Source organism: Dermacentor albipictus, chromosome 4 (genome assembly GCF_038994185.2).
Source record: "Dermacentor albipictus isolate Rhodes 1998 colony chromosome 4, USDA_Dalb.pri_finalv2, whole genome shotgun sequence".
In the NCBI taxonomy this organism is placed as follows: domain Eukaryota; kingdom Metazoa; phylum Arthropoda; class Arachnida; order Ixodida; family Ixodidae; genus Dermacentor; species Dermacentor albipictus.
Genome location: NC_091824.1, coordinates 148534727 through 148550146, shown reverse-complemented (window position 1 = coordinate 148550146; position 15420 = coordinate 148534727). Strand labels below are relative to the sequence as shown.

General features: G+C 47.6%; 1 protein-coding gene across 3 annotated transcripts in view; it reads right to left on the bottom strand.

Annotated features, from left to right (window-relative positions):
• The window catches only part of LOC135902188 (limbic system-associated membrane protein-like), a 230061-nt gene extending 215190 nt beyond the window's left edge, over positions 1–14871 (bottom strand). The window contains exon 1 of one of the 3 annotated variants that reach the window (XM_065432156.1): positions 14320–14871. In XM_065432156.1, coding sequence (XP_065288228.1) covers positions 14320–14407 — 88 coding nt within the window. In that variant the 5' untranslated portion in view covers positions 14408–14871. The remainder of the gene's footprint in view (positions 1–14319) is intronic. The other 2 variants (XM_065432158.1, XM_065432157.1) reach the window with 2 other exon arrangements.
• Between the last annotated feature and the right edge of the window lie 549 nt (positions 14872–15420).

Genomic DNA, 15420 nt, shown 5'->3' with positions numbered 1-15420 from the left:
ACCCTGTTGCCTCGCCTAGATGGTAACCTCTGCGGGAGTGCTCTTGTGTTTTGCAAATATATACATGTGCGTACGTACGTTTCCCGTCTATGTCGCAAAAGCCATTGTGGTGCCGTCGTTTACATTATGATGTAACATTGTTTAACGATTTCTTCGTTTTTATTCTTCACGTACTAGAAAGGAAATGCGTTTGGTAAGCACAGTACTTCCGAAGAGCGCGAAAATGATTTACAGCTCACGTCTCTATCCTTCTTTTTGCTCGATTCCTCGAGACAAGAGAGCGACAAACGCTTGAGATGTGGCCGCCACCAAAATTCCTTCGGCTTCTTTAACAAGAAAAGAAGAGAATCTCGAAAGAAGATTACAAAACTTACAGAACCGAACGCAAGTCCTCGCTGTTCGGTGAACGAACAGCTACAGGAGCTGGCTCGCATGCGGTTTTGTGGCCCTGAAACGGCTTTCTTGTAAGTCTCGTGCCTTTCTTTCTCATTCCGTTAACGTACGAAAGAAGGAGAGACAATAAACTTCATTTTTTTGGAAGAACCCTCGCCCGGGCTTGAGAGTCCGAGCTAGCGTGCGCTGCCGAACAAATCGGCAAGATTGAAAAAAGGGCGCACAGTCGGGCCCCTTCACAATGCGTTGCCTAACGTCCCTCCCGAGTTCACTTGTTCGGCGCCGTGTTCGGGAGACGGCAACGTCAGAGGACAAGGCAGGGGGGAGGTTGGGGTGCTCTCCGGGCATGTGCCTCCAATCAATTGCGAACAGCCGCCACACGACTTCGGCGGAGGTTGCTGAAAAGGCATCTACTTCGCCTGGCCGCGCGGAGCAGTGTGTTACATGGCTGCCGGCAATGTGATAGAGCTGCCGGGTTAGTTGAGTGTGCGGGGGAGGGGTGAACAGAGGCAGGCATGCGGATACACGACTTGGACCTCGTCGGCATACGGTAGACTCATTTTTCTCGAGACCTAAGTTGCGCAACTGAAGAAGAAGAAAAAGAGAAAAGACCTTGAACAGCCGAGTAAGTTACTCAGACCGACAGCGATTGCAGAGAGGATGTTTTACGTGTTTTGTGGGCGCACGCGTGCGTATAAGATACCATAGACTCACGACGACAGGAGGAAATCGGGCGGAAGCGCACTTGAGGCGACTAATGCTATACAACACTCGTAGAGGAAGCGCACGCCGTACGAAATTTCCTCTCGAGCTGATTCATCTATCCATTCATGCCGTTTCCGCCACAGAACGTAAGTAGTGCAACTGTAGTTATTGGGATTTCTAAGTGCGATCGAAAACACGAATGAGCCGCGCATCCATACATATTTCTAGTTGCTCCTGCAGTCAGTTTAATGTAGCAGTGAGTGTTATATATATATATATATATATATATATATATATATATATATATATATATATATATATATATATATATATATATATATATAAACGAGAAGAAAGGGGGTTAACCGAGGGACCCGATATTTATTAGTCATATAATGAGAAGCCAACAAACACTGACACCAAGTACAACACAGGGGAAATTGCATGTGCTTAATAAATGAAATAATGTAATGATAAATTAATGGAAATTAAAGTGGATGAAAAAACAACTTGCCGCAGGTGGGAACCGAACCCACAACCTTCGCATGTCGCGTGCGATGCTCTACCAATTGAGCTACCGCGGCGGCGTTTCCCCATCCACTTTCTTGGGTATTTATGTGTACTAGTAGAACCCTGGGAGTGTTACTAGTAGAACCCTGGGAGTGAACACTCCCAGGGTTCTACTAGTACACATAAATACCCAAGAAAGTGGATGGGGAAACGCCGCCGCGGTAGCTCAATTGGTAGAGCATCGCACGCGACATGCGAAGGTTGTGGGTTCGGTTCCCACCTGCGGCAAGTTGTTTTTTCATCCACTTTAATTTCCATTAATTTATCATTACATTATTTCATTTATTAAGCACATGCAATTTCCCCTGTGTTGTACTTGGTGTCAGTGTTTGTTGGCTTCTCATTATATGACTATATATATATATATATATATATATATATATATATATATATATATATATATATATATATATATATATATATATATATATATATTCACTGTACTACACTATAACATTAATTCAATTATTTTAACTTCGCTAATGTTGTAAATAATTGTTTCACAGTTTTGATTATTAATAAATGTCATCATGATTATCATCTTCATCGTCATGAGACTACTTATTTCCGCTGTAGAACGAAGACCCCAATCTTCAATTACATGCGTCTTGCATCAGTCGATTACATCCTGTACCTGCAAATTTAATAATCTGATCTTTCCACCTAATCATCTGCCGTCCTGGACTGAGTATGCCTTCCCCTCGCACCCGTTCTGTTACTTTTGTGCACTTCCGGTTATCTGACATGCGCATTACAACCCGAATTCCCTTCTGCCCATACTACACTTCCTTTTCCTATTGACCTCAACTGTACAACATCAGCTATCATGCGTGTGCTGTCTAATCCATACATGTCGAGATTCATGGAAGACGCGACCGTACGTGGTTACACCGTATTCGTTTAAATGCAGCACGAACTACTATTTGCCCGAACTGCAACTGGCGCGTTCACCGCAGAGCAATGAGAGCAGTGTGTGCGGTGACTCAAGGGCGCACTGAAGAGAAAAATTATTGTAGATGTGTTAGCAATTTACCACTCCGCAATATCAAGAAAGCCACTCTTATCGCGAAAAGACACATGGCACGTCCGAAAAGACGCAAGAACGAAAGACGGCTGGCGACGCTGCCTTGAAATTCCCACACCGGCTAGCCATGACGTCAGGGATTTTGATTCCGTCTGCTTGGGCGCAGTTAAATTGTTTCCGCAAGAAAAAAATGCTCCACATCATATTCTAACAGAACCAAAGACTGAACCTAGAAAGTTTGAGCTACATTTACAATACAGGGGCAACGGCCGAATTGCGAAAAGATGCTTTGCAATCCATTACACCGCAAGCACCATGGGGGTTTCGGCGCGAAATTAAAAAGTGGAGCTTTCGCAGCATCATTTTCTTTTCTAATAATCAACGTATTACCACAAAGTGAACGAAAGTAGAATTCTTCAAGAATAAATTATGGATATAAACTGGTTCACTGTTTCTCTTTAGTGCCTGTCCCTTTAGATCACGTTTTATGGCCCTGCACGCGCTATTTGGCCTCGAGAGCTACTCTAAAATCTGTTTTAACATTGTGCAGCAGCTCCTTTGATTTGCTATGTACTTCTCTCACTCATTTAGATAGAAAACCTTCATCTTGAGCAAGATCTTGGGACCATGGCCTCGCATATCGCAGCTACAGAAAGTCACGAAAGCGCTGCTGCTATATTTGAAAGCTACCGGATTGAGTCACCGTCGGTGATCCGGACTGAGTGACCAAATGATATCCCCAGTGGACTTTCTCTTCTTTTAATATTTACGCTCCCTTTTCCCTTTCCCCAGTGTAGGGTAGGCAACCGGGCTCAGTCGTGGTTAACCCTCCTACCTTTCATTTATCATTTGCTCTCTCGAGCAGTGTCTGTGCGCGCAACATAAGTGATATTAGCCTTCCTCGGAGGTTCTGACCTTGACAAGACGGTCCAGTTAGTTGTGTGTGCTTGTGTTGTTGTGTGCTCGTATGCATTCTATGAAAGTGTGTTTCATACGTACTCCTCTTTATCCGGAGTAGGATGTCAGGCGTATGGCCTGGCGAGCATTTCCAGCAACTCATTAAAGAATGTTTCTCTCAAATTCCTATTGCTGTAATGGAATACAAAACATCGCGGTCATGACGTATTTCCAGATCCTGCCATTGCTTCTCGTTCTTACGATACAGAAAAACGTGGCCTCAGAGATTGGCTTTTCTTACTCAGAGAGCTTGCGCTGCGGGCATTTGGACACAGCATATTTGGAGCTATTAAAAAAAGCTGCTGTTTTGCAAGCTACCTTAAGTTAGTAGTAAGTCTAGTGATAATTTATCCAGTAATTATTAGATTGCCTAAGATCTGACGCTCAGAGCAGGACTTCCAAAACTGGAGACATATTTCAGCTAAAACTGTCCAAAGGCGAACAGCAACACCAAAATGCGCAGTATTCTGAATATTTCTGAACGACTGCGGTAAATTATTCCAGGAGAAAAAAAATGTGGCTGTGAGCACACAAGCTTTTTTTTTTTTTTTCTCGAAAGAGCTGGCTAAGTCATCAGTTCTCGTTTTGAATTTTTAAAGCGTTTTTCTGTACTGTGTCTTTTTTAAACTAAAGGCTAAGTAATAAAATGTGCAAATGTTTGCTGGCTAATTAACAAGTTGGAAAAGCAGCAGAACGCACAGAAGTTGCACGAATACAAAGCTAGGCTTTCGCATCCACTTCAGTTCACATCCTAGGGGCCTATACTTTACGGAAGTTCGTTGCCTGTTATTAAGGAAAGCGCACATAAATTATCCCCAAGTTGAACGAAACGTCTTTGAGAGCAGTTCCTTTGGCTCGACGTTGTTACGTTACGACGCAGAACAACAAGCCTCCTTACGCTTCAGCCACGGTGTAAGTTTCAAATCGACTTTTGAAGCGCACACGCAAGAAAAATAAAGAGATTAGAAAAACTGAAGCAAAAAGAAACGCTAAAGAGATGCTCCCGGACCTCTGGAAAGGTTCAAGTATGGGGAGCATCTAAGCAAACACCCGTCGGAGTGCATGCCAGGGAGTGTGATAAAAAAAGGGAGGGCGGAAGTGATCGAGTGCCTGGCGAAGCAGATACACATTAAGCGATAGATGCAGTGCAGGATCCCCAGCCTCGTCAATAAACCGTGCAACACGCTAGCTGCTTATATCAGCTTAGCTTTTTTTTTGTACATCTTCTAAAGAGCGAACTACAATTTACTATTCTACTTCCACTGAAGTCTTGGCACGCGCTACCCTATATCGGTGCGCGGTATCTCCGCACGCTGTACATAACTCAAGGAAAGATTATCAATGACTATCACTTACGTGTTCCAAAACATGAAAAAAAAATGAAATAAGACGCCCCGCATGTACATTTCTGTAAGGGCAAGCTTGATAGCTGGCCCCACACTTATGTCTATTACAAATTATGCTGAGGAAAGATTATATTGGCGAGCAACACGACTTTACTATTGTTGTCGTTTTGTTGAGATACACTAGAGAGGTAGGTAAGATATAAACGCCGTTGAAATAGGCTGGAAGTGTTAAATAGTTGAAAAAGAAGATAGAGTGAGTGAGTTAGTGAAACAACTTTATTCAGTCCACAATAGGCGCGAGTAAACTCAACGTCATCTAGTAAAGAAGATAGAGGTAAATTTTCATCTCATGATGTGGAATAGAGGCATAATGAATCCTCGTCTTTACATTTCAGATGAGTCACAATCACGATTTTTCTCACAAGGCGACACTTAATATGTAAAACCTGCAAAATTCGATTTCAGACATTCGGTCAAACGGCAAGGGAGGTAGCGTAGACTAGCTAGCATCCCTAAACGTAGTGGCACACGTGTGTTACTAAGTTCTGGAAGGACTACATGAAGGCATCGCGTGGTGTAACGTAGCGTCACCCTGCAGTCCCGCCTGGCTCTGACCGCACTACAAAGAGAATCCCACAAGAAAGTCAGATAAGAAAACCAGTGTGCCTATATGCATTATTCCCTTTAGTGGCTATGGTTAAAGCTCAGAAAAATAGCAAAAATATGCGTAGAAATAAAAGAAAAAGGAGCAAGTAGACTACGCTTTTAGCATCTTTTGCGTTTTTAGGACGACTAAGGTGAGCTTTTCCCCGTGACTCTTGTACTATCAGGCTCTGACTCAATGAAGCAGACTCGCTGATAAGTGATAACCCACATTAAACACTGCACTCCGAGGTAGGTGTCAAGGCCCTCGCTGCTGTATGGCCATCATTCTGCCTAGATAGAAGCTGGGAGGCGCGCTCACTTAGTCTCACGAAGAGGTGTCACGCGCCAATTGACCCGCAGATAGCTCTACGTTCAGGAAACACACCGAGCTCAGAAGCGCAAGCTAGCCACCGAGAAACGCGATAATGAGCGAAATGATTCAAAAGCTCGAATGGAAATTGGCTTGGAGAACCGGGAAGACATAGTACGTATAGAAGGGTATAGCTCATCGCGGGAGAAGTTAAAAAATACAAGATCTTAACACAAAATCTTAACGAATGGAAAGGATGACAAAAGCGGCAGCGAGGCAAGGCGGGCTCATCCGTTTCCCACGGCGGTCACTTCTAGCGTCGTTTGCAGGTTGACGACGATCAAAAACAAACGCCCCTCCTCTCCAACTTTCTTGTCCTCCTTGCTTCTCTTTTGTTTGTTTGAACAATGAGAGGGTAGGTCACTTTCCCACTGTCTAGGACAAAGGTCGATTGTTCGAGCTACCTAATGCCATAGGCTCGCGCCGAGCGCTTCTGGAAGACGCACAAAAGGCGAGGACAACTTAATGAATTCATCAGGAGAAGCACCAGTGCGCTTGTTCATGCATAGGTTCGCCTCAATTATTTTTGCTCAATTAGCCTTATTTGAGGCGTATCAGTTGCACAATGAGTTAACTAAGCAACTTCACGAAGCACTGAAAATTACATAGAGGCCATCCTCTTCCGTTTTCCTTTTTTTTCCATTTTTCCTCTCTTTTTCCCACTTATCGTTACACACGTCATTCGGAACTCCGAACTTTGCCCTATCTCAGTGCGTGCTACGCAAGGGCAAGCCGGCTGCGCGAAGGTTGGAAACTTTAATGCCCGTTGTGGACGACATTTACGCGTTTATGAATCTGGAGCAGCAAAAAAAAAAAGTAAATAAAAATAGAGAAAATACACTTTCGGGGGCCGTAATCCTATACGACGTTGATTTTGCCGGCACGAACACGCGCGCGCGGCAGTAGGCACGTTCGTAAACTACGCCAGGAACAACGCCGGAAATGTCGGCTCTACACAGCGATATCATGGACTGCGGCCGAGAAGATGGGAGAAAGCGAGCGAGAGAGAGAGAGAAAGAAAGAGAGGTTAAAGGGGAACCTCTTTTGCCCACGAGAGGGAAGGAAGGTGTTTCGTAAATACGCCTTCGCTACCTCCTATCAGTGGGGGTTCGCTCGTAAAGAAGAGACCAGGATTCCAAGGCGAAAAAAAAAGAGAAAAAAGAAAGAGAACAAAAACTAAAAAAAAAATGAAGGAAGCAATGGGTGTCTGTTGGCCGCGTTCTCGAGCAGGCAAACAGCCCACGGTGGTCCTCGCAGGCGGCGTGCAGCAGGAAGCTGGCCTATAGCAAGGGGATTGCACCTTCCTTCGTCCTTGACAGCTAACGTCGCAGTGTGTCAGTGACCGTCGCGAGCTTGTAGATAGAATCCAGGTTGGAGCTCTCCACGGGAGGCAGTCACTGCCCCGGAGAGGCAGTGTTGTACATTTTGTGAAACGAAGTGAACGTGTTTCTCTCTCTCTCTAGCGTCTTCGTCCCTTCAGCAGTGAACGGCCTTGCATTCGACGGGGAAAAAAAGAAATCGCCTAGGGTTATATTGATTCCTTGTGATCACGAGGAATCCATACAACTCTGGGCGCCTGAAAGCAGCCTGAAAGCGCAATTGTACTAGCCTTACAAAGAAATTGGCGATGTGAATAACGTGAAACACGAGCCTGCAGTTCTCAAGGAAAAGGCGAACAATAGCATGCAAGGTGGCGAAATTACTCGCGTCGTCAGCGCATTTGGCAGCAAGTGAGTCTTGATAGACAAGGTGTAATCCTATCGCTAGTCGAAAATCTTGTCGACTTCTTTTTGTCAATCAAGAACTCCGAGAGAAGTAAAGAAACCAGTGGTAACCATTCGTCTGATTGTTCATAGCCCCACCGACATTTACAGCAGAATGCGAATCAAACTGTCGCAAAAGAAACAACAAGAAACAGCAAACAAACGCGAAGTGATTGCAACGATGCGAAAGGGGCTAGTTGGTTTTACGCTGCATTGTGCTCTTTAACAGTGCGGTTCGACATCTACAATTGCAAGCGATGCCACGGCGTCACGTGGCGCCACGCTTGTTCACCCTGACGCTCGTATATTGCACCTCGGGCCCGTAACACTTGTAACCCCGCTACCGGGTCGCGCCATACCACGCTCGCAGGGGCGTACAGCGGGGGCAGAGCTGGGATGACGAGAGAAAGTTGCGACTGCCGCGCACCGCGTTCCAAAAGCACGTAGACGCGGGGCGCAAAGTTCACCAGAAGATAAGCGAGAGCCGAGGGAAAGGGAGAAAGGATCCCGCCATCTCAGCGGTGCGCGCGCGTATGTACTACGTGTTCCCAAAACGACGTCCGCCGAAAACTGCTCTGTCCGGGGAGGCGACAGCGGTGGAGAAGACGAGGAAGGACACGGTGGCTGGCAGGCAGGCAGGAAGGCAGGCGGCTGGGACGTCGTCAGTGCTACGCGACTTGTCGAGGCGATGAGAAGACAACAGTTTGGGAAGCACCAGGCAGACGGGGGCAAGATATGGGAGAAGGTGGGGCGAGCACGCCGCGGCACTTGGGCAAGCATGGCCCCGCGCTCACGTCACGGCGATAAAACAGCCCGCGACTGCCCTCACTGCCTCGGTGCTCTTCAAAACTGCTTCTAGTTGCTGCGTGGCTTCAAGCGGACCGTGGACGCCATCGCAGAAGCTCTCTTTTCGAGCATGCTGGGTGCCCATATCGCGTTTTTCGAGAAGATGGCCCAGTGTTTACCTTGCAGCCGCCCGTCGCGGCTCGCCTGGCCCCCGCTGAAACGACGCGACAGTCCCAAGTTTACGGGATCCTTCCTTGGGAAGCGCGCGAGGCAGAATGGAGCAGCTGCTGTATGTTGGGTCGAGATCACGTGGGCGTTTTTGCGACCGTCGAACGTGGGAGGTGTTCCGCGCGTTTTCGGTGTGGCGTGTCACGGGGTCAGCGAATAAACAATTCGGTGCTTTTTTTGCTCGCGCCGTGATACCCCGGAGGTTCGCGAGGAAGGCGATAGAAAATGGCTGTCCGTTCACTGCGTTTATGCGACGTGACGCCGCCGCCTTGGGAGAGGAAATTGTGGGGGAGAGTGCCCAGCCAAACTGTGGCAGCACCTGACTGCCCGGCTCTGGCCTCGGCTCCTGCCTATCAATTTATCAGCAGTATCAAATAACCAGCCAGATTGTGAAGCATAAGCCATGCGCCCTACCAGAGGATGCAGTATGCTGCTTCATCGCGCTCATCGAGCGAGCAGCCCAGCCCGAGCTCCACTTTCTCTTCGTGATAATATATATATATACTGCATGGGGAAATGTGAAGTTCTGCGTGTGTTTGCGAGAGAGAGAGAGAAATAAATGCAGCAAGAGGCTTCATATGCAGCAACTGTGTTAAATGCATAACTATACTCTCAATCACTTCTTTTTCTTTATTGCAATCTCGTGTCAGGGAAATTGAACGCGACGCGGAAGCACAATACGATATATCGGCTTTCGCAATTATGTCTCGTTATGCGTTAGCCAGCCCACATTCTATCTTCCACGAGTTGCTTCGTCAGACATCATTACCCGCACGAAATAAAACTCACAGCTGGATGCCACTCGTACCAGCTTTGTTGCCGGCGAACTTGTTGCCTCGCACAGCCTCGCTTAATCTACAGACACCGTTTCGTTCATAGGTCACCATATGGTGCGCAGGTGCTCAAGATCACCTAGCTTATTATTATTATTATTATTATTATTATTATTATTATTATTATTATTATTATTATTATTATTATTATTTGTTTTGAAAACATACACTTTTGACAGGACAGGGAGCCGGCTGGCAACTGCCGCCAGAAAGAGCACAACGCTTGCCTACTCTTCAGAAAGGAGGAGAAAGAAACAGAAATGGAAAATAGGAAGCACGAAAAGAAAGAAAGAGCAGCATGACAAATCTCAAAGAATAAAGCTGAAGAGACAGGACAGGTTACACACAGCTTAGATCGCTCACCAGATCCATGCCCATATCGCGACTGGCGAAACCGGTGGGGTTTCACAAAAGCAGTGACAATCAACGACTGAAAACAGTTTTACAATTGCGTTACCGAGCCTGCAAGTGTGTTGAATGCATGAGTACGCGCATGCCTGCGAGTACATTTTTACATTGGCTGAGACTGTTACCATGTGAGTTACGCAGACACTGTCGCTGTTTGTCGAGATTTTGTGTATTTGCTCTGCAGAAGCAACAATTGATAAAAAGATTTGATATAGATCAGATCACCCAGGTAAAAGCAGTCAGCACAGTTCCAGTTGTACAAAGCAGAAACTAGAGGGGAAGTATCAAGTTGAATTTGACTGTCGTATAACCAAGAATATATTAATGCATATGTATAAGTTTTGTGTATCAAGTTTTAATGAACATTCTAACAATGCAGCCCAAGCAAGGCATGTAGAGAGAGAGGGCTATGGTCCCTTACTGCCACTTCTCGCATTGCTCCCATCTTTCTTTAAAGAACCTTTTCTTTGAAATAGACACAACTTCAAAACAAAAAGATTGCAAAAATGTCCATTGCGTTGTTAGTTATGTTATTTTCGTTCCTGGTAACTTTTGTAGAATTCAGTCTTTCTCAGAGCATGGCTAAGAATAGGTTGGATCAGTCATGCGCTTGGAATTCTTCGTGACTCACAGAGACAGAAGCAATCCACCTAAGACTGATGATATATTTTTTGTGACTGCGTGTTTGTCTGCGTATGTGATTTAGTTCACTTCATTGCTTTGTTTTCGCTGAATGTTTCATTTTCGCCAAGTCGTTCTTGAAGCTTCCTCCCATTTCGTGACCACAACTCCGCGGAATAAAAAAAAAATCGTCCTTCATTTTCCCAGCAGAAAATTTCCTTGCCGCTGGCTATAACTTGCACAACTTAACGCAAAGAATACAGAAGCACTCGAGCGCCGCTTTCGACACGTCCAAACGTAGACAACTGCAATCCATCAACCTTGCCTCCCCAGCAGCGCTGCGGCCAAAGTCTCAGCCATCCGAATTCATCATGCGGTGGAATTTGCTTGACCGGGAGAAGAAGAAAAAGAAAAACGAAAACAGCCTGTTTGAGCGACCACAGTTTGGGTATACACTGCGGTGCAACCTCGTGGCAGTAACCGCGAAAACAGTTTCGACCTGTGCGGCGCTCTGTCGTGAACTCGCCTGTGTTGCTCTTATGTCTGTTTACAGAACGACATTACTGGCTTGACTTGTTCTTCGCGAAGCGTCAACAAACACTGTTTCTGTTGCCCGGAGCAACGCCACATATTATTTCTGGTCTCGGAAATCAGTCTCTGTTGAAGCCGCAAGGACAAGCAACAAGAGAGGGAAGATATTCTATCCCGATATTTTCTTTGTAACTTAGAGAGCAACTGCAACCACGACGGGAAATTGAAAGTACCAGAACAAACTTGTGTGTTCTCGCGTTTTCTTATCGCCGCATTCAGCGATAAACGCAAGGCGAGTCCTCCCTCGCGCTACTTCCGAAGTCGTGCCTGCACGAAGTTTACTTGCAAATAATGCCTCAGCTAACCCAGTGCTCCGAGCTAACATGTCAATTCGCACCTGTGCTTCAATGTTTTTTATTTCGTTTTTTTCCAGCCCTCTGGCGGTGCATGGTGTCATCATCGTCGAGCAGGGTAGTTCAAAGGACTCGACCTTCTACGCTAGTTGCCCTCTTTGTTTATTTGGAAACGTGGTCATGAAGGGCTGGAAAAGTCTTCAAGTAACTCGCACTACTTTGGCGATACAAGACTGAAATATTGAACACTTTCGAGTAGACAAAGAACAACTGCGGTTGACCGAGGCATGTAGCACGTCTTCATTTCGTCGTCAGCTTATTCGAAGCAAGCGTAGCAGAGTACCGCATGGCAAGCCGAATGCTCTCCCGCGGTAAAGCCGGCATCAACCTTGCCCTTTTATCGGTGCCTGCGCAAAGCGAGCTGATATTTCAATTTGGTCGCCACGCATCCACGGAGGGAAAAGCGTCGTGCCGACGCCGGCCCAGATCATTTTCTCGTGGCGCCACTTCTCGCGTTCTCGCCGAACAATTATCGGGCGCTGAAAATCCATTACTTCCGCAGCGCTCGCCCCTTATCGTCGCGACAGTAATTAATTGAGGGAAAGTTCGGGCCTCGCGATCCACGCTTTCCGCCTGATTTAAGTCCTTGCCTGAGAGAATAAGCAGCGAACTATATCTTCGAGCTCGTTTCCGTTTCATCAACCGACATCGCCCACACCCGTTACGTATTCAGCCGTGGGCGAGCTGAGAGCGAAATTTATGCGTATGAGGTTTTGCATTTGCTGTACAATATATTGACAAACACAATTCATCTATCTGCGTGTTTTAAGCGACCGCGTACTTGTGTGCTACAGTGGACGAACAAGTACCGATAGGGAAGTTTGAACGTAAACAACGAAATGGCTTGGCTTACCGGTTGTATTGACCGGTCCTTTGGAAGCGAAAGCAAAAGACAGTTTCACGTAAAATCTATCAGGGTAAATATGCATATATTTTTCTTTCGCAATAGCCTTAACGGTTTTCGCTTCCATTTGTTCGCGAAAGTATACATTTTGTTATCAAGGGTTTACCAAGTTTATAGCTGCTACTTCTCGCCTTCTCAGTGTGTTCCACTCTGCAATTCGCTCTTACCTGGCGCACCCGTAAGTATAAGTTATTTCTGCAGTCTGCAGAAAATCTATAGATATCTGTGGAATTTTTATAAACGGCGTTCCTCGTGATTTTGGTCGACTCTTGCCTACAGATTTTCTGCAAATGAATGTGCGGGATTCTTTGCATAACATTAAAGCGACACAAATATATTTACTAACGACGTTGCGTGTCGACAGGACGTACACCTTTTGCAACCAAAAGTACAAGTATGAAATAAAGCAAAACAGCCTACACGAATCATGCATAAAAACTTACGGACTGTGTGAGTTTTTCTCCGCGGATCGGCTACAGAACACGCCATTCATATGGAGCATATATAGCCGGTGCCCTTCCCCGCCTTTGAGTGGTTCCGACATTTCATATTTCTCTCTGAAAACGAGCCCGTCTACGTGTAACGCAATGGCAAAGCTTCGTATGCAGGGCCCATATTCTATAACTTTCCATTTAGCTTTCCATTTCTTGCTTTCTTATCGCGCGTCGCGTCGAATGACCGATCACAGCGATAACGCCTGCGCCGCGGCGTCCGAGTCACGGTCGAGCCAACAACGTAGGACGAAAAGAATGGGAAATGAAATGGTCTATTAGAAGACACGGCCCTTGTGTGCGGCGTTTGGAACCATCGCCGACGCGTCGCCCGCGCCGCCAGAGGATGCGGCTGAGCAAACACGCGAAATGGCAACGCCCGCCCGTCCGTGTCCGCTCTTATGAAGAGGATTTCAGCGCAGCCAGAGAAGCGCCCAACACCCGCCGGCACACCTCTCTCTCTCCAGCCTTCAGGACGCTTTCTTGCACCAGCCTTCGGAAGGGCCGAATAAAAACCGGCCCTCTGCAAGGCCTTGTGAAGATTGGATCCTCTCAACGCAGTTTGCTGATCGGATTGAGAGAAAAGGCGAAGAAGTTCAGTGCCGGAATCGAATTGAAGAGCCGCCGACGCCGCCTGCGTAGCTATAGAACTGAGAGGTGTTTGGGCCCCGGCCCCACTGGGTGGCTGGAAAGAGTAACGGGAGGCTCTTGAAGAGGCATCGAGCGGGTCGGCCCGTTTGGCAGAAGCTCCTGGAGTGCACGCTAAGCACTCTTCGCCGCAAACCGAGGAGCGTGGCGGGAATGCTGAGAGCAGCCGGGCGTTTTGTACCAAGTTGCATCTTACTTTCTTTGGGAAAAGGAACTTCCGGCACTCGACACCAGTTCGGTAGGTCGAGGGAAACCAGAGGAGTATTGGTTATGGTTCGGCGTCTACATCGGCTCAACGCTTAAGAGAACCCACACTACTACCACAGAAACAAAGTAAATAAACAAATGAAACATCACATTTTCCCACCTAATGAGCTAAGGCAGCGATAGCTCAGTACTTACATCGTCAGAAAGAGTAAACAGTACCAGTTAATTATAAGAATTATGTTCTCGGCACCGGGGAAAAAAGTATTTGCGAGAGATTTACCAGCATGGGATGCGAGGCAGTGAGACACGCCCTGCCGTTTCATCGCATTTCAGTAACTGATTTCGCTTATGAGGCGTACGATTAGTAACGATATTACAGAAAAATAATTACAAGGTGCGAAGATTAAAAGTCAAAGTCCCCAGTCATAATACGGTGCACTACTTTGTGCTTAAGCAGAAGCAAAGCGGTTACTCACCTTTTACTAAGGAGTCTCCGAGTAAGATCCCAAGGAGCAGAAAGGCCACCGCCGAACCGTAGCACACACAATTTCCCACGCGTCGCATCGTCGCTGATAGGGTCGAGCGCGAAGCAAGTCAGCAAACCAAATGGCAAAAAGTAAGTACAAGAACCTAACTAAGCACTGGGCGTCTCAAGTTGTTCCCGAACACTCGCGAGCGGCGAGCTTGCCGGAGTGAAATTGCAATTTGACAGCTCCTTATCTGCGCTAGCAAAACAGGGCAGTCTGCAGAAAACGCCCGCGTTGCACGTCCGGATACGCAAGAAATTGCGGAGAAAATGCGCAGAGAAAACGAGTCCAGCTGAAGGCAGCAGCAGCAGGCCTGGACAGCGTCGTTCGTGTGCGCGGGACGGGACGGTCGGAGCGGGGGGGTGCGAGCCGAAACGTCCGATCCGAGAAGACACGGAGAGGAGAGGAGCCCGGGCACCGTCAGCCGCGCCGTAGCCACTACACGCACCAACTCGCGACTCGCCGTCGGTGCCGCAGCCGCCACCGCGCGAAAAAGCTTCCGCGCGCGCTCGCGCCCGTTACGTCACCACGCGAGCCTCCCGAGGCGACCAATAGCGAGCCGCGCCGCACACGCGCGCGAGGAAAGAAAGTCGCGCTCGCCGCGCGCTCTCGAGAGAGCGTGCGCGGGACGCGCGGCAAACGGCGCTCGTGGATGGAACTATTTTCGTTGCGCTGCTGTCCCATCGCCGCGGCGCGCAGCAGGGCATGACGGCGGGTCAGGGCAGCGTGCTGAGTCAAGTGGGAAACGCCGTGAGCCAGGATGTTGCTCTCTCGCTGGCCGGTGCGGGCTGGAAAAGACGGTTACGTGGTCCCGGTGGTGGCCCTTTCGAGCGGTGAAGCGGCGTTCCCGAGTCTGGTTGCTCTTTCGTCGTCAACTCGGTCGCTCGCTTGCTGGCTTTCCGGGGAATGGCGTGATTCGAGATGACTGATGTTCCGTCTCTCCTAGTGCTAGCGCGGGGTGATAAATGAACCCTGTGTCGGGCGGGAACAACATGCTCGGCCTCTCTGCGGAGTGTGCCGCAGCAGTGCCGACGACGAGGTGCCTGCGTC